Here is a 24,453-nt window from a genome sequence, read left to right as displayed (position 1 = left end):
TAATTATGCAGTAAATAAACACCTAACAAAATTAGCAGCCCTTGTGAGGAAGTTCTATGATAGAGACATGGCGCCCAGCTCTACTCCAAAGCAGAAGATATCTTCTTAGGCTGACACAGCTACCAAAGATCTATAATTCTTATCCTGTGAAAGGGTCAATGCTTCAGGGAAACCATTTATGAATCTCTAATTGCTGGACTACATTGTTCTTGGTACTGACATTCTTCAAAGCTTTGAATCTAAAGCCAAGCTTCCTTGCCTCTCTCACTTAACACCATCTTCATAAAAATTAAAACAAATCTACATTCTGTTTTTAACTAAGTACCAACAAAAGCTCTCTGAATACTACTGAGCAGAGAGATGATGACCCTGGAAGTACCACTCCTCTATTAGCCTCTCTGGAGTAATGCTAGAAACTCTGAGTGTGAATGACATTAGGAAATATTTCAGCACTTCCACCTACAGGTATGGACTGAGACAATGCACTGCATGGTTGGGCAAAGACAGTTTGAATCGTGTACTTACTCCTTTCATTCAGCAATTGAAGCCTGCGCCTGCACTGAGACCACGAGCAACTATCCACCTAACTTCAAAATCCAGCCTAGATTCATTCATTTCTCAAATCCACTTTTATGCTTCCCATCTGTGCTCTCTTTTAGTACTGTCCAGCCTACTTTGCTGTTCTTCCAAACAACTGTTGTCTCCTCTCATGGCTACGGCCTCCTTTGTCTTGACTTGCAACTAGACTGCCACACCAGTTTTAATGCTGGTCCAGTCCCTGAGAGTGGCACATATCTCCACTCAGATTATTGTTAGCTCCTAACATGAGCTCCTAGTTCTTCCAGCCATTTCTGCTAGAAGCTCATCTATAGTGAAGATCCTCAATCAAGTGAAAATTGCCAGAAGTGTATCATCTACTTGCTCTGCAAAGAGCAGTAACAAACACACAGACCAAGAGCAATCTCCAGAACACTGACAAAGCTGGGTCTCCTACAGTCAGTCACCTTATTTTGTCTCCAAGATAAATTATTTGCAGAGTTCTGTTAGGTAGTCCATCAGAGGCATAACAACAGTGTAATTTAGTCATGTCTGCATCACAGTGCTAGTCTGAGAAACAGAGCTGCTTAACATCACACCTTGAACACTGACTTTATTTCCCATTTCCTAAGTGTTTCAAAGCAGTGTCAAGAGTGACAGTGCTTGTCACTGCAGCAACAACTGTAATTCTAGCCTAAAAAAAATCAAACAGATTTGAAATGTTTTTCTGCACTGTGAACAACCCGAGAGTTAAAATTTCATTCCTTGTGAATCACATTTGGTGTTATCCAAGATGCTGCACTTAACTCCCACAAAGAAGACGGCTTCACATCACTTGGTTGTGTGTGCCTGCCAGATTTACAGCACCCTACTCTCCCCAAAAATGTTACTGCATAGTGACATGGTCAGGGTAACACAGCCAAATACCCAGTAGGATGGTACAATGGGGAGTAGCCCTTCATACTTAAGAAAGTGAGAGCATCTGTGAGGATGTGTAGGAAGGTGAATTCTGTTCTACATCATCTGCCTTCAGGAGCTTTATTGCAGGAGCCCTTAGTCAGTTGGAAAGACCCACTCCTCAGAGAGAAGCTCTGCCTTCAGCAGTGACTACAGAAAATTACCATGACAAAGGGTTCCCCCACTGCCTTTCCCTTCTGGCAGGTGAGGTTTAGTCATTGTTCCATGCTATGACACCACCCTACATACAGTAGCGTGACAATTTGTAGCAGCTTAGACAGAAGATTCCTCAAACTGTATCCTGACTACAATAATTTCATTTGATGTAAATGTTTGATACAGAAATGAAGTACAAAACCTGTCACGTGTTCCCATCTACCTCAGCCACTTGCTCTTTTGAATGAGGCAATAGATTTACATCCTCAAGGGCTCTCTTTGCATGTAAACTGGTAACTGAAGTCTGGGGACTCACTTTAAAGTCCCAAGCTTTGGGTCTCACAGGGCCTGAAATGTCCAAGCTTCTTTACAAATGTAGCATGAGAGTGAAAGTTTTTGGAAGCAGCACAGAACTGCCACAAGCTACCTTCGGTACTAAATGGCACAGTCAAAACATGACTTGAAATATTACAAGGTAGTTGGTTCCTTTATGTGAAATGGGGCCTGGTTCACTGGTGCACTCTTTCCCAGCAGGGAGAAGTAACCCACCATCTTCCTGGTAATTAGGTCACCATTAATAAGAATGACATCAAAATGCTTCTGTTGGAAGAGCACTTTCTGGGCTCTTTTGCACTCTCTCTCAAAACATGCATTGCTGGTTATTGCCAAAGAAAGGACTTCTAAGCCTTCATATTTCAGCCCAGTCAAGTATAAATTCCTATTAGGATTCCTATGAACATATGTCCTGTCTCCTTCTTCATGACTCAGTACACTTCATCATTTGTCCAAACTTACTGAGCAGCTGAGGAAATGCTAGTATTTGGTACCCTCACTCACTCCCTGGGTACGACTGGCAGTGTAACAAGTTCCTCTCCATCTCGTGGCAAAGGATTCACAGAATGCTTAATAAAAAGCATTGGTAACTGCTGCCTGTTTCCTTCACGAGCAAGTGTTCAAGACACACATGAATGTTTGCATGTCCCAAATTTAAAGAAATAGTATGTGCTCTTTGAAGCTTGTCCATGCCAAAGCATTATCAGTCCACAAAGTTTCATGTCCCACCCCAGCAATGAGAAACATCCAGAAGCCTCATGAAGGGAGGAGGCAATCCAAAATGCCCTGTGCTGATATAAGGCTATAAGAATCCTTTTGACTTTTTAAATTCATTGTTGATAGAAAGTAAAATAAACCAAGGTGGAGAGTGTAGATCAAAACCTAGTATCCCCTCTTGAGGATGTTCAAATGAAGAGAAATGGGGAACTTGGTGACTTTAGCCTCCACCAGAAAAGCCTAGAACTCAGCTTGCTAAACCAGGAGGCTCAGCAGAATGACTGCTGGCTTCTTAACTTCACTAATAGTATTTCAAAGGGGACCAAACCAGCTCACTTCACCATTTCTATCTCCAGTGTGAAGCTTTCCTAATCCATCCTACTACATAAATACTGCAGAGGAGCCACACCTTTATTTTCCTCAGTAACAGGTGTCTAATAAAAGACTCCCTCCTGCTCCCACTCACCAGGCTCCAGCTTTTCATAGTGCTTTGTGTCACTGTAAAGAGACACAAAAATTAGCAGTTTATGAAGCTCAAGAACTCAAGCGTGGATGGGGAAGTTCTACATCCAAAATTCTAAAATTTGAAAGCACTTAAAAAAAAAAAAAAGAAAAATATTAGAATTGCTTCAACAACCACTGCTGCATCACAGGACAGTATCTGATCCACCTACTCTAGCAATGTCAATAAAAATGTCTCCCAAACCTGATAAACACCTTTAATATCAGAGCTAATAACTTGTTGGGGCTTAGGATCACGGAAAGCTTTGAGAAGGAAGAATGTTTAAGTGCCCATGCCCAAGCTGTGCAAACACAAGCTATGCTGGGTGAGCTGAGGGGCACAGGGGAGGGCCTGGCTGCACCCTTGGCTGCTGCCAGCATGCCAGCTCTGCGTTGTTGACCAGCTGGGGTAGGAGATTCCAGCCCACTGGCCCCAATGACTCGTTCTTGTGGAACAAAGCCCATCTCCTCTAACACAGCTTTTTCCCAGGGACTGGCCCACATCAAATAAAATAAATAAATCACAAGTGTTTTGTGAAGGGGAAAAAAGAAAGTTCCTGCTGTACATAGCTCGGGGGAGCAGATGTTTTTCCATTAGCTCACTGTTCTGTGCTGCACTGCCTCTCTTCGCATTTCTTGTTTGTGGCATGTTCGTTATAATCTTTTTTTTCCTAGGGTAAACTTTAGCATGTTACTGAGACAGCAGGTAGCCCATTCCAGGCCCCCATTATTTTTCTCTAAATGCTCCTTTAAATTAGCCTTAGGGTCTACCTGGTGAGGTTCACAGGCTGAGCTTAGCAGGCATTTAGCCAAACTTAGATCAAATTACCAGACCTACTTTGCTGTGAGTGGCCATATTTGGTAAAGTATTGGGTTAGTCAAGAAGCTAAATTGTCAGATATAAAGTACTAGTAAAGACAAACAAAGTGGACATCGTAGTTAAAAGTAAAGCTTAAAATAATATAGTAACGGATACTGGAATATCAGAACTCTTATTAAAACTGGCTTGCAGCATTCTAAAATGCTCTGTGTAAATAGAGCATATGGTTATTACTGCCTGGAAATATAACCACATGTACTTCAGATAAGGAATCACTCCAGTTATCCAAAGAGCTTTGAACTATTAACACTATTTCTTTTCAATACTGACATGCTTTGCTCTCTGGGTCAAAAGTGATCTTATAAAAACGTCGAATGAAGGTAAATGTTGGTCATAAATTTGAACGATTTCAAGTATATTTTCCTTAGCCAAACAGCATGACTCTATTTTCTAAACAAAAAGGAGGAGTACTGGCAGGATTTTAAAAAGTATTAGCACCAGTAATCTCTAGGATTCCCCTTGCAGCTCTTCCTGCAGCAAGAGAGTGGAGTTAACAAGCTTTACCAATGCCACAGAAGTTCATTCTCTCTTCTCGAAGTTGCGTTCAAGCTCTCAGTTACAAAAAGCAGAACAAAGAGGAGAAATGAGTATATTGATTACATAAAGACCACCTCTCCTGGAGCTGCACCACCGCAGCATGTGCACTGTAGCACCGTTCCTAAGTACTCCCTGAAATGAGCTGTTTCTCAGACTTGGGGCCAAGAATAATGTTTAGGCTTATAAATGTTAAAGTGTTCCAAGATGACTCTTTTTAAGAAGCCATTACATTACATTTCAGGAGAACTAGGGGGGGTTATTGTTAAAAAGGACCAGACAAGCTGTGTTAACAATCTTTGCTGCAGAACACCTGAAAACGTAGTATGCCTATTAATATGCCTGCTGCAGGGATAGACCACCTCTCTAGTCCTTGGGGACAGCACAGCTCATACTCTTCCAAAGCTAACTGTGACTGCCTGCAGGAAAAACAGGAAGCTATGGAAGGCCACAAAAGTAATGTTTTAAGTTCCCTGCTACACATGACTGCACTCCCAGGTGGTCCTATAAGAGATAGCTGGACAGAGGATTAACAGTGAGAATTCACAGTTTTATTTTGATGCATGAAAGAGAAAATGACTTTCTAGAGATCACAGATCCATCAAGCAGCTCTTTGGTGTTTACAGGAAGCTACAAAAAACTATCTTGCAAAAGATCACTAGGCATTGCTACAGGGAAAGACAAGGTATAGCATCTGTTATAGCGCAGCACATTTGGACTTAGCAGTTGCATATCCAAAGCTGCTGCTTTATTATCTTTCCTACATAACTGTGCTGGTCATAAACCCAGAAAAGTTATAGATAAAACCACTAAGTTTCTGCCCTCTTACGTGCAGCGTAAGTATCTTTATCACAGCACAAAGGAGATTAACTATTTGCATAGAGTTCACAGCCTTGCCTTCAGCCACTGCTAAAGGAGCACACGTTCTCATGAGCTTGTGAAACTCATTAGGGAACAAGGGCTCTCCAGCTTGGAGGGACTGAGGATGCTTCTGTACAAGGCAGGAACTTGTATTGCAGCTGCAGGTGGAGGATGATCCAGTAAGGATTCCCCTGTATAACCACCACCAACACCCCCTTTCACAAGGATATGTGCTGATTTTGTGGCCTGTCCTGGCTGCTGGAAGGTTGTAAGAACAACCTCCCTCCCATAGCTGTGGGATAGCTGGTTCTGTGTGCCTCTTTCCTATATCAGTGCAGAAAGCTCTACAGGATCAGTTGGTTGCCACCATTAGTTTTCATGTCCTGGGATACAAAGGGGCATTGCAACTGCAGTGGCTCTAATGGAACCCAGACAAGAGTGCAACTTGGCACTCTAAATCCATACCCTCATACAGAGACGCAGCCAGCTGCGTCCTGTTAGTGTCTGAAAAGGATGGATGCTTTGTTATAAATTTACTGTAGTATGAGGTTAGGAAATTGTAATGATTTTATCTAAAGATTATGAGTCATGCTAAAAAGGTCAAAGTGTTAATGACAACAAAAACAACAACACACAAGTCATTTCCCAAAGGCAGACTAACATTTTTTCCCTTTAGAGATAGGACACTGAGGTATGAAAAAGTTAGGCAACTTGCCTGGAGTCACAAGATGAGTCATCGATTGAAAAAGGACAAGTGCAAGCTAAACCTGATAAAAATCTACAGCATACTGATGCAGCTCCTCCATGAATATGAAGAGACTCTGTATGCAGCCATCAGAATATTACACTAATAGTCTGTTGCTTTCCACAGCTGTTAATTTTGGGGTAACCTGTAATGCAAAAGCATGTGACTACCTCAACTACCATTAGCCACGCATTTCTGTTTAATTTGTTGTTTATGAAATATCTCTATTCTGGGAGTTATTACCTTCTTACAAGTATACTTGTTTCTCCTTTCCTCTCCTTCCAAATGGAAAAGATTCTAGTACTGAAGGTCAGTGATACCCTTCTGGACTGTTACACTCACTAAGCCCAGTGTAAGATCAAGTCACTTCCAAGAAATTCTAATTATTCAGGCACAATGCCCTTCTCCATAGAGAGTAAAGACTAGCCCAAAATACCTGCTTCTCTCTTTGTCCCTCAGGATACCAGAATGCAGCAACTTCCACACTACTGTGCAAAGAGAATGGCCAGTACCTCACCAAGAGCTCATTAAGCTGCATCCATAACAATAACTGACTTCAGTAATGAAATTACAAAGCAGTCACAGTGTGTGTTTTGAAAATATCAATCCTGATTCAAGTCCAGCTACAAGTAAGCATGAAGCAAAACAAAGATTTAAAAAATGATAGGACAGAAAAGTTACAGCCTATAAAAATAAATTCTATCTAAATGAATTAATTAACACCTTTGAGAAAGGCACTCGATTCACACAGAAAAGCAATCACGGCAATTCACAGCTAGGTCACAGCAAGCACTAGGTCTTTATTGCTTTTTGTCTTTTTAGACAGCCTCGAAAATGTAAACTGCCTAGAGCTATTTGCAGGGTGATGGACAACGGACATCTGACTTCTCATCACAATAACCTCCATCTATTTTGCTCCCCACCAGCCTTCTCTGCAGCCTTAAATCAGGAGTATAAACTGACTAAAGCAAAAGCTTGCTGGTGATTTTGAAGCCCACAGCATATGACTGACATTTACACGCACACAAGTCATAAAAGTGACCATATGTGATTAACTTAAAGTATGATGCATTCCATAAGGTGACTTCTTTTGTTCTTCAACATTAGTCAAATTGTAATAAAAACAATGGCACATATTTTGTTCTAGAACTAAAGTTCAGTTGGTAGGAAATAGCCCATAAAAACAGCTACAAAAAATCTTTGCTGAGAAGTACGGTGAGACTGCCAGGTTTTGTTTGAGAACTGTCAATTGCATAAGTTAGCTAAAAGAGAATTTGAAAGGTTCTCCTGCATAAAGAATAAGAAATTATCAGCAAGGTTCCAGAGGGCCCTGCTTTTTTTTCTTCATTGCAAATGGTGAGACATCTAATAAGCAACCACAGCACTCAAAGGTAATTTCAGACTCACAGCTGTGGGCCCAGTTATGGAAGAAAAACTGCGTCTCATAAGAACAAAATTGCAGGGTCAGAACTTCTTCTATCAGTTCCAAAACCCCGGAATGCAAACGGCAGAACGTGTCGGGTAGCTCTGTTCCTCATCAAATGTCCTACATGAAACCCTTCTATGAGTTTGGAGATCGCCTCTGGGTAGTCTCTTCTCACTGTTCTCTTTTCCCTTTATGTGCTCTACTGTAGCATCTCTGCACTAGTGTCTCAAACTGATAAGCAACCTACAAGCCCTTGGGAGATTCAAAGAGTCAAAGAGTGAGTGAAACGAAAGACTTGCTCTTTTTAAAAGTTTTCACTTAAGCCACAGCAAAGAGTGGAAAGTTCCCAGCCTAAATCGCATTTAATACATGGTTTACCCAGTCTTATTACAGGGAAGCATGTAGGAAAAAGCAAATGAAAATAACTGTCCCTATCAACTACCATTTGTTAATGAACTACCTAACCTCTTTTTTTAAAAAGCATATTGTAGTGATGACTGAAGTTTTCTGTGTGTTTTGGAAAAACAGAGGTGAGCTGAAAAATCATACTACTATAGTATTTTTTTGTCAAAATCAAATAAGTGGTATTTCAAAAACCATCTGGGATAGATAAGCTGATTTTCTCCTGGAATAAAGTGATTTTCAACTTACAGTTTCAACTACTTGGTTAATACTTATGTCATCTTATTCACCACTGGAGGGAAAAAGGAACCCCAGGTGGTTCAGGACTTACCAGCTTGTAGCCAAATTTGTTCAAGAGTTGTCCACAGTTGCATAGGTCCCTGCTTCATTGTGCTGCTCTGCATAGTTATTTCAGACATGGCCTGTTCCAGTCTCGATGCAGCAAGGGAAGAGGCTCGTTGTGACCCTACGGACCAACAAAACAAGAACAAAAAGGATATTTCTTTGACTCAATAAGGCAGCAGGTCCGATCCTTCACACAATATAATAAGAGCTCTACTGAATTCTGGCATGACCAACTGGAGAACTATGTTTTATAAAAGGTTAATTTACTGAAAAAACCCTGCTAAATTACCCAAGGGCTGCAGCTCAAATAAGCAAATTAAGAGACAGACAGTAATTTTATAAAGGTCTGCTTAGCATTCATTAAGGAAGCAACCATATTTTGCTCATTTGGGAAGCAGAAGTCTACCATCAAATATTTCCCACAAATACCTTTTAACAATCCATTTTATAATCACAGACACCATACAATTCCAAAATGTGCCCCACTAATGTAAAAACTTAGTACAGCATTAGAAGGTAGTTTAGCTCCATTCACACAGCACACACGTTTCAAGGGACATCAATATTGTTCTACTGATTTAGAGGCAATGTGGTTTTTCATTTAACCTTAGGGGGCAGAGAGTTCAGAGCTTTGACTACATTAACCTTTAGTATGCACTGTAACATTTACGCAAGAATAAAGTATTTGGCGCCCACATCTCTGGGACAAAACATCACATCAAAAGCTACTCCCAGAAGGAGTGCATGGGCGGAGACCATGTTCTCCAGTACAGCAAGCGGGATTATACTGGTAAACTCATCTCTTACAGGGGTACCAAGAGGATGATAGCAAAATAAGAAGCTACAAAATTAGATTTCAGGGTTGACTTTGTAAAGCTTTGAGAAATAAATATTTTAATATACATAGACTTAATGTGACTTAAGGTTGATAAGCTCTTCTCTGGAGAGCTGCTGTGACTGAAACACTTGTGCTAATTAGCATTCCTCTTGAATCAATCCTTACACGTTGACCTCACAGACCACAAGATCACGGAGTTCAAATCCCGCTTTCACTCACTGCAGCCACCCTGAGGGAGCAGCAAAGCCCAGAAACAGGTAGTCGGGGAAGCTGAGATGGCTCTGGGCAAGGAAAGGGAGAGAAGGGCAAAAAACCTGTCACAGGGCCTATGCATTAAATGCTCTCTCTGAGAGAGACAGCAGCTTTTCCCGCTGAAGTGTGCTGAAGAGGGGGTTGCCAAACCACATCTCCTGACCAGCCGACTGACACATCACCCCGGGCCAGGGTGCTGGCAGGCACAGCAGTGTGGCCCCCCAGCCATGGTCTCCTGGCCATCATCACTCTGGATGCTGAGCAGGGACCCAGCCTCCTGCCAGGCATGAGGGGAGGCACTTTTTCACCTCATGCTCCTGTGCCAAGACACCTTTGCATTGCGAGGCAGGACATGGCTGCAGCTTCTACCAAACCTGCAGCAAGAGTGTCATGGCTTGGGAGAGACCACAAGCCCAAAACTGCTCCAGGAAATACTTGTCCCATTATCTCACCGCTAACTATGTCATTAATTTTGAACAGGAGAACGTCAAAACAGTCCCGCAAGCAAGGGCAGGACACTCCCACAGTTCCCTTGGAAAATGCAAATGTGCTCTTCCTAGCTGCATTTCTAAAATTCCTACATATTTTCAAACACATTCCTTTACTAATGCTCCTCCTGATCTAATGTTCTGAGAGATGACAGTGCAGTAATGTAGCAATTACGACTTCAGCAGTAGGGTAAAAGCCACTCAGCTTTGCAGGGAGAATTCATTATATTTAACAGTTTATTTAACAGATCCATCTTCAGCCTGTTCCATTGCACGAGATTCCTCCCCCTGCCCTGCCCACTTAGTCTTCTCCCTCATCCCTACCCCCACCTGGGAGAAATTCCACCAAAACTCCCAAAAATTCAAGTCAGACTACAGCTGTTTGACACAGGGAAAACTACCATTTACTCCCAGCCATCCAAAAGCACAGACAGTTTCTCTGAAGTGCAGAGACAAGAAAATGGACACATGAACAAGCTAGTGATGTTATTAGGAGGAGTCTGAAATAAGGGTAGACCTCTTGCCTTCTAGATTGGCAAACATGGAAAAAATTGCATGTGCTTTGGGGATTGTGCTGTCAGCCTAACCAGATTCTTATATTAGCACTTCTGATAATGTTAGCATGCTTTGAAAGCAACTTTCAGAATCATATTTTTCTGCCAAGACTGCCCTCTTCCAGAGAGGCTTTCTAGAGCTGCGTTTCTTGCAAGTACCCATACATGATGCTGGGCTCTTTGCATGGGGTGGGCATATGGGCTGGTGTTTTATTCACATCCTCCCAGAGCTCAGGGAAATCCTCTTTTCCTTGCAAGTCAATCCAAGAAAACTATGTCACTGTAAGGCACCTTTATGCATTTTGAAGAGGTTCACACACTGCCTAAGTAGATCCACTTAGGATCGACTAAAGCATTCTTCCCTCACAAAGCAGGCTTTACAGGAATATCACAGTGAGCTAATTGCACACAAAGGAACACAAGTTAGCTGCTCCTTTTCTCCTTTTCATTAGCCTGGTAGTTGCTAAGAGGGAAATTTGACATTGAGACTGATCTTGCCCCGTGCAGTGGGCTTCTGCACAACCATAAAAATAAGAACACAAGTTACTCAGAGATTTACAGCAGAGGCTCTTTGCATTTAACAGCCTTTGGCATTCCAGTCCTTTAATCTTTACTTTCTTTTCCTTCTCTTCCAGCCTACATGAGAAAGCAAACCACACTAGGCAGAGACCATCCCATCTCTTCCCTTCCCATCCCTACCGGGCCTCAGACACAGATATGCTCCTTGTTCTAGACACATAAACACCAGATGAAAAGGCTCTGTCCATCACAGCCCATACGTCCACTTTTGCCACTGCTGTTCTTGCCCATCACTACTGGGCTGCTCCTAATTTGGTCCTCTGTCTGACCAAATAAACTCTTTGAGAGCAGGTTTTAGCCAGCCTGGCCCTTCTGGACTGAAAGGGGCTCAGCCACAGCTCTGAATCTCAGGCAAGCAATATGGTGACCCTGAAGGTGGGCTGATGGCTACTGGACCCACAAAAGAATATCCCTCTAACACACACCTTCTCCTGAGAGAGGAGGTCAGCATGTATTGCACTGGCATGACTCTGACCTCAGGGTAGTTGGGGGAGATGGAAAAACTTCAAGCAACATTAAAAAAAAAAAAAGCATCTGAATGTCTCATTCTTCCTAAAGAAATGTAGATCTTTATAGGCTAAAAAACCTCCCCACAGAACCTGTCTCACAGAATTGTAATGTCATGCCTCAAAATACATGCAAATGTTGGCATAAGAAGACATCACATCAATTTGTTATTTTAGTGCAGTCTCTTTCTCTATTTAACAGCTCCACTAGACAGAATATAAACTTCACATTTTACAATAAAGCCCTTCACACATTTGGGAAATAACTCATAAAAATAACAAAACTGATTTTGTGGTGATGAGCTCTGCATATAAGCCATACAAAATCTATCCAAATAATTTAAAAGCACTGTTCCACTGTTATAAGACCGAAAAGATCAAGTTCAATATTTTGCATCCATGAAAAAAACTGCTATCAAAATAGAAATGTACCTCAGTAGATTTACTAGGCTTATAAGAAACACAGAATTCCCTAGCCTAAATCACTTCAGGCAATAGCATTATAAGATAAGACTAAATCAGAAAAAGAATGAAACAGCAAGGCAGCTGACTGATATCAGTGAATTTAGTTAGAAACATTGCTTCAGCTAAGAGAAGATGAAGAAAATAAAGAGGAATTAATCTTTCTAGCAGCAAACCTAAAGTTCTGGCAAAAGAAATAATCTCATTGTGGTCTAATTGAGGGAGAGGCCAATGTCAAGCCCAGCCACAGTAACCCCCTGCCCCCTTCAGTGATGAGTCCAGAGATCAAAGAGTGCCTGTGCATTACAGCAATACTGCTGCATGCTCCCAGGGGATTTCACGATGGAGACCAGTGCCTGTTCCAGAATGATGCAAAAATATCAGACCTCCTCCCTCTTTCAAAACAGCCAGACACAGTCACAGCTCTGGGGAAGCACAAGGGTGAGAGAGGCTAGAGCTGTACCCTCCAATCTCACCCCCTACTGTCTTCAAAGAGGCTCCCAACCAGGACAGCAGCCTCAGCTGCCTCTTTTCTGCAGATGGAGAACAGCAGCATCCAAAGCCTGCAGAGCAGGGAGCCACAGACCCCTTTTGAAACCAGCCAGTGCCAGCCCTGCACTAAGGTGGGTGGTGTAATTTCAGTAGGAGCTCCATCCTTATGTCCATTGGGGGGGCAACCATGTTAGCATGGAAACATGGATTCTCAAAGTAGAGGAGGAATACATTTCTTGGCTAAAACCAAACTGCATTCAGTGCAAATCACTTAAGGTGCGTGAAAAGCTGCTTTAAAGCTTGTACTGTACATTAATTTGCTCTTCCTGGCAGGCAGCACCATGGCATGCAGCATTTTCTGCTGAACTACAACTGCTCTGTTGCAGGCTGGCTGCTAGAACTGCACTAAGAGAAGGCTGGAACAGATCCCCAACCCAAGTGCTTTTTGAGGAGGGCACTATATAAGAGCCCAAACATGCCTGAGCTTTGCTGTGATCCTGAAGAAGATGCTGCAGGTCTGCAGCAGAAGAGTGAGCAGGAGTCAGGTCTCTGAAGGGTGATACACCAGCACATCAAAATATTACAGGCTCTACTAGTGACATTTTGGTCTCAAAATCTCAAACCATGCTGTAAGTGGATGCTGCCCAAACCTGGCCACACTTTCTACAAACAATTACAAAGCAAAGCAAGGGATCTCCAAAAGCACATGGGATCCACACCCAGAACACCTTTTACACACCATTAAGCTCCAAGCTAGAGTTGAAGACATAGGGATAAGTCCAGGCTCAACCTGGGCTCACAGTCTAGACACCACAAACCACTCAGTGCTTTAGCAGCAGAGTGAGAACTGGATGAATAATAAAAGTACTGTAGCAAATATTATTTTTGGGGTTTTATTACTTTCATAGTAATCCCTAGTGGCTGATGGATTCTGCAAACTACCTACAGTGTTTTTCAAACTATTTTCACATATTCACTGAAAATGAGAGTTCATTTTATCACCCAGCATCAGAGATGATAGGATATATTTCACAAATCTTCAGAATTATCTTCAAGTGACAATGATCCTAAATGGTTTTGTATTACCAGGAAGTTTTCATGATATATCCACTCTCTTTTCCTGTTTATTTTTAATATGCCAAACAGCAGACACTTATTTAGTGTATCCTCTTCATCCATCTGTGTTGAATTTGGTCTGTTCTCTTCAATTTAGCCAAAGACTCTAGAACACTGCCATATAAACAATGAGAAAAAGGGTCTATATAAAATACAAAGAGTCATCTCAGCAAAGAGTAAGAAAAGAGAAATGGAATTAAAAAAATTACATAAATGTGTGTGCATAGAATCAGTAAGATAACAATATCATAAATATAAACCCTGAGGGTTTAACACCACAAACAAGAGAACAGACATGCTGAATAATATTTTGATGTTTGAATGCTCAAAACCTAACCTTGCAATGCTTTTTAACCATTAGTGGGTGTAAATGGGAATTAAGCACACATTATTTAATAAAAGTCATGTACTTAACACATATGAACTTGTCGTCCATCTCAGCCATATATGTTGAGCATGTGATTTCAATTTTATGAATTCCTGGTGTTTATGATTTCAGACACAGACAAACCCTAATTCCCCAGCCCCAAAGCATGTGACTTGGTTATGTGGGGTTTTTTTTAAATCAAGCTTTTATATTCTTCTTTTTCAATTTCTGAGTTTGAGGTTCACTTTTTTTTTTTTGCAAGAGTTTCTTCTACATTCACAAGGATAGAAATTTGCTTTCCTAAAAAAACCTTCAAGTTTAAAGTCAAGTTTCTCACATAATCATCTGATTTTGAGAATCAGGGTTTCAAAGGAAGCACCAAATATCACGAGACCTATAATAAAAATCACAAGTCGGCAGCAATCTCTGAAAGCTTCCTTTCCCCTTCTGCCAAGATTAGCTTTGATGCCTCAGTTATTTCCATCTGACTATATCTGTTACTGTGAATATGTATTTACCATATAATAAAACATCACAAGGTTTATGCAGAAATCCCAAAGCAAATCACCATTTAATAGGAATTGACACTTTCATTCAGCTTTCCAAAACCAACAATAGCAGCTGGCTTGATCAGGACATCTAAAAAGGATTAAATGGTGGGGGGAGGGGGGTAGGAGGAAAAAAAGGACTGAATTAGACAGTTCTTGTAAAAGTGTAGTGAACTCCCATCGAATACTTTTCATGCTTGACTCAGAGAGTTTTGTAATAGAAAGCAGAAACTCGTCTCTGTTTTATGCCTGGGGAAGCCAAGGTACAGGCAAACCACAGTGGCTTCTGCAGCAGAGCTGGCCATGGAGACAGATTTGGACCTCCTGACCACCAGTCCAACATGAATATGCACAGCCCCGCCACCCTTGCCAAACAAAATAAAACATTCATCTCTCACAAATGCATGTGTTTAGCACAGGAAAGCACAAATCTTGCTTCCTCACCAGAATCGGTATCATGAGCATCTGGGAGAGTGAGATGCAGTCCGTTATGCCTTTTGATCACCGGTGTTTCGGTCACACTACTGCATTTCTCAGAGCCACTGTAAAGAAACAAAACTGTGTTACCTGGCCATCTCTCAGTGAAGAACATCTCCTCAAAGCAGGCAATAGTCTAGCTGCCACTAGAACTGAAAAACCAAGGTTACCAGCTGCATGAAATCAGCTTCTTGAATGTATTAATGCCCCCCACATACACATCTGCCAATGGACAGGAAGCTCAGAGACACAGTGACCAGGAAGGGCTCCAGGGCATGTGCTGGTATATAGTTTATTTGGCTGTTGGAAGTCTTTGCAAACCACAAGGAACATGTTGGCAGCTAGAAGCCAGATCAGAGGAGGCCCACCAGGAAACCCTCTTCCAGCAAGAATCACCATCCTTTGGACTTGTCTGCAGAGTAATTGTTCACAGGTCTCCTATGCTAATCTTTTTGAAACAGACCAATTACCAGCTTCCACCTGGGTGCTAATTTCTTCATTTTTTCATTTCAAAGGGCTTATTTTCTCCCTTTCCACCTTTGTTCTGTTCAAAAAGAGGAGGAAGATAAAAGCTACCACACAGCACTGCTTTATGAAAGGGTGAATATCTGGTCTGCTCTTCTACAAGACTTCTGTCCTCATAGGAGAGGCCTTCCAAAGGGAAACTCAAAAAAAAAAAAGTCATGTGCCTTCCATATAGTCTGCCATCCCCCAGGGATCAGTGGTGATGATACCTCCTCTCATCATCTATTAAGGGACAAAATATCAGAAGGAGAAGTGACTGCCCTGGCTACTTTTTCTGGCACACTTCCAAGCCTGCAGCTCAGCCTTTGGACAATATTCCTTCCAGGAAACAAGCTGTCAGAGAGTCATGATTACTGTGGATGCCCCTGTCTTTCAGTCTGATCAGTCCTTTGGTAGGGATTGCACAGAATTCCCTTGAATTTGCATTAATCTAGCAGAAGAATTAGCTTGGGACTGCTATTTGGTGTTAAACACGATTAGTCTGTTACTACAGAAAACAATAGCAAAAGATAAACCAAATCTTGTCCTTCGCAGTTAACAATCTGGGAAGCCACTGAAAGCCACTTAGTGTCATTTATCATAGCAGAAATCATATTTATAATACCTAATTAACCTTTTACTTGGGCTTTTGGATCAAACATAATGGTTCCTGTTAATGAACCCTGAATTCTTAGGCTTTTGACTGCACCAAACTACGCCCCTGAATGGGCCTCCCTGTCTTCCATACTTGTTTCCACACTGACACCTCATTTGAGACTATCATGTGGTGACAGATAGAAGGAAAAATTAAATTCTCTGTCCTGTGTCTCAGCCTTGCCTAGCCAGGATTGACCCAAGTGTAAGTGCCCTGACTGGGAGCTGCTGGTGGAACTATAGGGGCAACTCAGTCTTATTGGTGCATTGCGTATGCAGGAACAAGGCAGCTGCACTTCCAAATATTACTGCCATGAGGTGAGCGCTGCTTCGATGCAGCAGCCATCACCACAGGATCATTGTTTAGGCACATGCTGAAGCACTGGCTTACATGCTGTACTCCTACTCCAAGGACCAGTGAGGAGATTGGAAAATCCCAGGCTGAGAACCAAGTGGAATGCATTGTGCAAAATAGCCACTCCCAACAGCTTAATCTGTTATCCTGGAGAAGGGCTGAAAATTAACTACTCCTTAACAGCTGCAGTAAAAGGCCTTTGGCCAAGAAAGCCTTTCCATGCACCATGGAAGGGATAGTAGCCAGATGATTTGCCTTCTGCATACAGCACTAGAAAGGCTGAGAGCAGGACATTTTGCCACTTTACTGCCCATGTTTTTGAAAGGTAGTTGAGACAGTGGACAAAATGGTGACAAAAATACTGAAGGGAACACTTGATTGTGAGAGATTGCAGAGGCACAAGTTTGTCAGAGAGAAGACAAAAGGAGAATTGAGCATGGAATATGAATAGCTGCCTAGGGGTAAAATATTGGGCCCTGAAAGACTCTTCAGTCTGTCAGTCACAGTGAGACTGCAAAGCCAGGAAGCTTAGGCCAGACAAATGCAACTAAAAGTAACTAAAACGCCATTTAGTGTGTAGGCAGTTATCTACTAATTAAACTAGTAAAGAGTACTGGGTGCAACAGCTCTCATCTTTCTGTAAATGCAAGCTTTTTTTTTTTCCCAAGAGGCCCTAAAGAATGCTGAGTCCAAGTCTCACTGATAAGAATTCCCCTTAAGTTCCTTTGCAAGCCCTACCCAGAATACTTTACATATTTGTTAGCTGATAGTGCTGTAATTTGCTTAATATAAGAGCCTTCCTGTGTCACTAAATCCAGTCTAGAACCACAGGTACCAAGTTCATTCTTGTTACCTTTCAATTAGTACCTCCCAATAGAAAATACTTTATGATGTATTTTTTGAGAAATTAAAAAAAAAAAAAAAAGCCCTGCTGGGAATAGAGGTGAAATACACACCGGGGTTCCTAAAAGCAAAAGCAATTTGTTTTGTTTAGGCTTCCATGGCTAAAGCTTATCGAAAGCCCCTAAAGCTATCGCATCTTGGGTTTATAAGTATAAATGCCAAAGCACAGCCTGGGATCCAAATGCAGTCCAAATGGCTGAACTATTTATTTGTCTGTTTCCCAACATACTCTCTACAGTCCCAGGCTTGCAGCCCCCCCCTTGCAAGAGTACATCTTCCTCAGTAATAATTGTTTAGCATGGACTTGATCAGCTTCACAAGGACTACTCATGTGTATGAAGATTATTCATGTGAGAGGTACGTGATTGAATCCTTAGCTAAAGAGACTAAGGCCTAAGGAAATCAATGATTCCAGTCTGTAAGAGACCATTTCTCTGCTGCTATGCAAATATCTTGATTTCTGTGTTTGGTTTGCTTCTCATTAGCTAAACCAACAAGAATTACTAATAATCCCTCAAGGACAACTTGTATATAGACATACATCATTCTGTACATATATTTCTGCTGTTTATAAGGCTTATGTAAATACATACAGAGGAACATACAGGGGAACAACACAAGCTACCTCAGCCTGCTGTCAGACTGTTGCCATCAAGCATGCTGTCCTTCTCATCAAACACCTCTATGGACATTATTGGTGAAAGATAAGTACAGTCTTGGTGTAACATTCCCAGGACAGTTGTACAGTGATACCTTGACTAGGACAATATCCAAAGGGTGTTGGAAGGAAGAAAACCCTAGTAAGTATCTTTCACACTTTCTAAACTTTACATTTTGGTGGGGTAGCAGATAAAAGGAAGGAAACCAACAGGGAAGGCAGCATTGTTTAAACGCAGATTTACTAGGACAAGGGAAGGGAGAAAGATGCTACATTCTCCACTTCCTTCCTTGCCCAGTTAGTACCAGGCTGTGCAACCAGCACATGACTACAGCATATGATAGAGTTTGGCAATGTGCCTTTCCTTGGCTTACTCACTTCGGGACTGTCACCCCCACACATTCCTGGTGCCAACTACTGCAGACTGTGAACAATAGCTGATGAATGCTCAGCACTCCTGAAGAAAAAAAAAATCTGCCCTCTATTCTGGACATCCAAATATGGATAGAGATGTTTAGACATTTGGATCAGAAACTCTTGGTTCAAACTGCTTCTTCAATATTAAAATACTGAGGTCTTGTTTTTGTTGGTTTTTTTTTCTTTTTTTAAAAAAAATAATAGCTATTAAAATCTTGCCTTTCTTTATCATAGCTAGAAATATTACTTATGTTTCAAACAGTAGTGTTTATTACTCTTTTTTCCAAAAAACCTTAAGTATCTAGAAAATTAAAGAAGATAACTGGATCCCCAATAACAAATCTGAACTTCCTACAGTGGAGAAAGCCTACCTGTGCTGTGAAACATTATATACCATCTGCCACATCTGCAACATACGTCTGCATGTGATCAGAGCCTCTTCAGGTCCTTTATGTATCCATTCCAGTTTTACTTTGGTGAAGAGTAAGCTGCAAGATGAAAAAGAATAACTCCTGTTTTATTGGCATCTCATAAATGTAGAGAATCAGTATCACTCTAGTGAGACCTTAGCAGGCGGCGTTTTTACTTCCTTTGTATGTGCAGCAACAAAAGAAAACATCAGAGCACAAAACATTTCATTTGGCTCAACTTCAGATTTCCCACAAGGAGATGAGCGGATTAACAATATTCCTCAGCTGCAGTCAAATTTGCGTCACAAAGCCGACAGGACAGTGTTAAAAGCAATGCATTGCAAAGCTAGCAAGGTGAAACATACACCGAATCTCACTTTATTTTAGACAGTATTGAAAACAGAACAAAAAGTAATTGCTATAATACATATGGCCAGGCTGTTTTCTTAGTCTGGCATCTTCTTATAGTACTGGCTTACATAATAAATTTCAGGCGAAAAACCCAGCACACTTAATATACACAGATAATTATGTAATGCCTCACAAGAAGGAAATGCTTTTTCTTAACCCCAGCTGGCAATCATTTCATGCCCCTAGGCAAGACAGCTGATAGCCTTGTACATTCTTGTTCTAGGTAGTGTAACTGCTGCTACTATTCTTATACCTAGAGACGGCATACTTGCACAGACCACTGGAATTCAGCAGAATTGGGTCACGCAGAGGTTAGAAGACAGATTTGGCAATGACACAACCTACCACTTGCTGCTAGCGTGGATTTTAACACCATCCTTGACAACACTCATTCTATTTTAATTGCCAAGATGATATGATTTATTTCTTATTTGCTAATGCAAACTTACTTCTCACCTTTAAATTTTTCTAGAAAGTCCAATATCAACGCATTTTTAATGCACTCAATCCGGCTAGCGATTAGGCCACTGAATGCACATATGTGTACACACATGCCCGCAACAACAGCAGAATGTTAAAAATCCTAAAATCAGTTTTGCAAATGTGACCTGCAGGCTCCTGAGGAATCCAAACAACTTCAGAAAGAGACAACAGCAACTGCATATAGGATGTTAGAGAAGACTTTGTAGTTGAGTAAGAGATCCTTCACTTGGAATAATTAGAAATCTGCAGCCAAGACACTGTGGTGTATTATCTACAGTAACGTGCTAAAACCGCAGCCCCATTTGGCACTAATAAACATCAGCCTGGGGATTTGGGTTTTAGTGCATTTTTGGGGTGGGAGGGCGGGGGGACTGCTATACAGGGATGTCTGTAAGCGAACTGGGCTCATAAGAACAATGCTTGTTCCAATGCAACAGAATACAGAATCAGTCAGTTCAGTGCAAGAAATATATATCACAGTAGAAAGATGGGAGGCTATGCCCTGGAGTGTACTGGTATTATAAAAGATAGCTTCATGAACGTGAAGTTCCTGAGCAACAATGCAGTTTTCTGTCAAGAACCCCCAGCATTCATATATGGAAGCACAATCAAGTAGGAGCTGGAAGATGTGGTGATTACTGATCACAGCATCAGCAAGACACAACAATCCTGTTTCTAGTTCTTGCTTTTTAACTCCAGAAGATGACTGAAAATGGGGTGAGGTTAAGAAAAAGGTTATGCGAGTGATCTGAGGGCTAGAAAAACATATTTCATCACAGGCTTAAGAAGATCAGTTTATTCGGTTTAACCAAGAAGCAGCAAAGAAATTATTTTGCCTCAGCCTACAAACACCTACATGGAGAAGCATCTCATTGTGAGTCCTGGATCTAAAAGAAAAGCTACCAGAAAATCTAAGAATTCACTGGAAGCTGAAACTAGTCAAATGGAAATGAATAAGTAAATGCATTCGCATAACTATTAAGGAAAATAATCTTTGCAGCAACTACATGTGTGCACAGTAATTTCTGTAGTCATTAAAGCCTTTTCAGCAAGACAGGATAACATCTGGAAAGCAATGGCACTGTACAAACAGAAGCTGTGGGTTTGATGCATAGGCTTGTGAGTAAGTTTCTTTGGGCTGCTCTGTGCAGAGGGGTAAGACTGCATTATCACCTTCCTTCTGGAAATTATGCTATTAAAGATATTCTTCTAGTCCTAGAAACAAGCACATAAAAAAATCTAGGCTATTTTAATCATAGAGAATAATTTTTTAAACCACTACAAACTTGCAAAATGAAAGACCTTCTGAAACACTGTACAACCCTCCTTCCAGCAGAAGAATGGTGGTTAAGGAGATCTCGGCCCAGAGACCAGTCGTATTACATTCCTGAATAACACCATGCTTTTGAACACAGTAACACACTACTCAATATTCATTACATAGAAGAATCTATTAACAGTCAAACTCCTGTACTAGAGGGTTATATTAAGGATTCTTTCTCCCTTTCACATTAGTAGGGACATAGATGGCTTGTTATCAGCAAGCAATTACAATCACCACATAGTATATTTAAACATTGCAGTTAAACATTAAAAAGATGAACCAAGTACTTCATCACTCTACTGTTTACTGCTTACAGTGAATATATGTCAACTACTTTAGATGAAGGTGCAATCTTCTATCTCAGTAGAGAGAACAATTAGTGAAACAGGAAAAAAAAAGCAACTCTCACAAAAACATAATGAAGCCTCAGCACAATACTACCACCAGTCATAATGCATGGGCACACTACAAGATCTTGGAGATACCATGAGCTGTTAGCTGTTGTGGTAATTCACCTTAGGAATAGCATTATCCATGTTACTGTGTAGCAATATAATGAATCAAACCAAAAGGCAAATGGGAAGAATGCAAGTGGCAAAAGGAATCAAACCATACCAACGGCAGCAGCAAACAGTGCAATTAAACATGACAACTAAAAGGTGGAAATACAATGAGGATATTAGGCTGCATGTGCTATATGCTGTCATTCTTTATCAGTTACTAATAAGCTTTATAACAGTGAAACCAGACAAACAAATACATAGAGAAAACACTGAAATAGTATCACTTATCTTAAGCTTGTAATTTTATTACTGACACAGCAGTCTTGCTACACATAAATCTAATGATATTGTGTCCTATCAGTGTCTGTGCACAATTTCATGGACATAAATAAAAATTATTTATGCACAGATCTCATTATATTTTCTTAATACCATTGTACATTTGTATGATGCTTGTAGTATTAAGCAGCATAGACTCTTAAAAAGATTCAACATATAAAAATAGCCCCAAGATTATCAATATAGTTATTGATAATTCTGTTAATCTCTGAATATGAAAACAAATTTGGGATAAAGCAAGCATATAAATTGCTACTACATAAGCACAGGAAAACAGAGCAAAAGATCCACGAATCAATCTTGTAACATGTGCAATTTCAGGGACAGTAACAATGGAAAATAACTAGTACTTATTCTTGATAACAGACTCTAAGCTCCTTATCAGAAGAGAGTTTTTTTTATAGGGTATGTGGACAGTATGCAAAGGCTTTTATTCCCTGATGTAATGTCAAGCTACTGCCACAAGCAAACACACACATCTATCACAGTAACATTAACTCTGGCAAATTAAAATCTGTAAAAATTTGCTGATATCTGAAGCTCTGAAAATGCAAAATTAGGTTTCCCAAGTATCAAAATTTCAATAGTATAAATAACAATATGACTACAATATGACACGAGACCAGAATACTGGAAGGCTACTTCGGTTGATTTCAGAAGGCATTCAACATCTGTCTTCATAAAGGCTGATTTCAGCCACCTACCTACCTAGCACTTCCAAGAGTCTTCTAATCCTACATAGCTCAGTGCTGAGCCTTTAAGTTCTTTAATATTTCCCACGAAGAAAAGAGGCAGTTCCTTCCTATCACTGACAATCTAATTACTGAGGTTTAATAGCTAATACTTATTATCAGAAGATTTCGCATGTGCATATGGTATACTATAAATGCTTATGAGCACATCTGTGGAAGTCGTAAGTTGCTATGTATAGCAATAACTAATTGACAACTTTATGGATGCTCTAGGACTCTATTAAGATTTATTAATCAGTTAATTATTGTGACTTTTAAAAGCTGCTTTCAAATGGAGTTTTTAGTCTCAAATGTAGCCCTTGAACTACACATTTACACAGCATCACAATGGGATCTCTGTGTGTTATCATCTGACAAGCAATAAATAATGCCAGTACTATAACAAACAATAACACCTTCCACTCATTTCAAGGTTGAGAGATTAAATTAGGACTAATGAGTATTATGTAGTCATTTATCTATATATTTTGCCATTCACTGTCTGCTTATAACCCCTCCAGTTCTTCAGAGCTTGTGAGCAGCTGCTCAAAGATCTACATGTCTTCAAGCTTTACCAGATCAGTGGTGTCATTCCCCAAAGTCTTTCATTATTTACACAGATTTGTCTACCTACACACTCAGCTGCTGGGTTATTTTGGATTCCTAATACAAAGGAAAGAAAACAAACCACCAAAACCTGTAGCAGTATATCTCAATTCATGGAGACAACTGTGTGCATTAGCATGAAGATACTGACCTTCGGCAACTAATACGTGTACTTTGTTTCATTCTTTTTTAAATGACAGGATGCATGTGGCTGTTTGTACAGACATTTGCCCGGAGAGAGAAACCAGAATGCTTGTGACTGCTCCGAGAACAGCAAATACACTTTATCCAGTGACTGATGGGGTGTGGAGCAGCGTGCAACTGCCACTGGACAACAGCAACCAGCTCACCCTACTACCTCTCTGAACCCCAGATAAATATTCCACACCAGCTCCAATAAAAAGCAGGGGACTGCCACAACCCAGATGGGTAGATGGCCCAAGTCTGCCCCCTGAGGAACTGCAAGGCATGGATTCAAACCCCCAACACTTCAATCACTGAACTCTTGAATTGGTTTCTTCTCCTTTAAGGTAATGGATGCAGAAGGAGGATACAGGTGGATACAGGACATAAACTGATCTAACAGAACTGGAAAGAGAAGGTAGCAGACAAGAAGAATGATCAAAGTTTTGGAATGCTTTTGATATATGGAGACAGTAAACAGACTTCTCAGCCTGAAAAAGAGGCTGAGAGAAGAGATGTCATTTATAAAATCATTAACAACATGAAGAAGATCAGGAAGGCAAAGCAAATCTGTGCTGTTTCAATGAAAGAAGGAATATCCAATAAAGCAATCAAGCAGTGGATTTAAAATGAGCAAATAAAGTGCTTTTTCCTATAACACAAAAGTAAAGTGCAAAACCCATTGCTACAGGATGTTCTGGAGCAGAAACATAAATAGGTTCAAAAAGAGATTAGATAAATTCACAGATGACAGGGCCATCAGGGGCATTAAAGACAACCTAATGCAACTTCTGGTTCGAAAAGCTCTGAACCACTCTGCTGACAGAAGCGGGGATGATATATGAGGGGTAGGATCATCCTACTGCCACATTTCTACATGCTTTTCCCTGTGCACTCAG

The 24,453-nt window shown here is 40.8% G+C and overlaps 1 protein-coding gene across 4 annotated transcripts in view; it reads right to left on the bottom strand.

Annotated features, from left to right (window-relative positions):
* The window catches only part of TTC7A (tetratricopeptide repeat domain 7A), a 170,209-nt gene that overhangs the window by 39,682 nt on the left and 106,074 nt on the right, over positions 1-24,453 (bottom strand). For all 4 annotated transcript variants that reach the window (XM_018085285.1, XM_018085286.1, XM_018085288.1 and 1 more), the window contains 3 exons: positions 18,936-19,052; positions 15,041-15,138; positions 8,381-8,515 (listed from right to left, as the gene is read on the bottom strand). In XM_018085285.1, the coding sequence (XP_017940774.1) occupies positions 8,381-8,515; positions 15,041-15,138; positions 18,936-19,052 (350 nt within the window). The remainder of the gene's footprint in view (positions 1-8,380; positions 8,516-15,040; positions 15,139-18,935; positions 19,053-24,453) is intronic.

Source organism: Manacus vitellinus, unplaced genomic scaffold (genome assembly GCF_001715985.3).
Source record: "Manacus vitellinus isolate BGI_N305 unplaced genomic scaffold, ASM171598v3 scaffold_8_pilon, whole genome shotgun sequence".
NCBI lineage: Eukaryota > Metazoa > Chordata > Aves > Passeriformes > Pipridae > Manacus > Manacus vitellinus.
The sequence above is the reverse complement of the archived record's forward strand: the minus strand, read 5'-3'. Positions and strand labels throughout refer to the sequence as shown.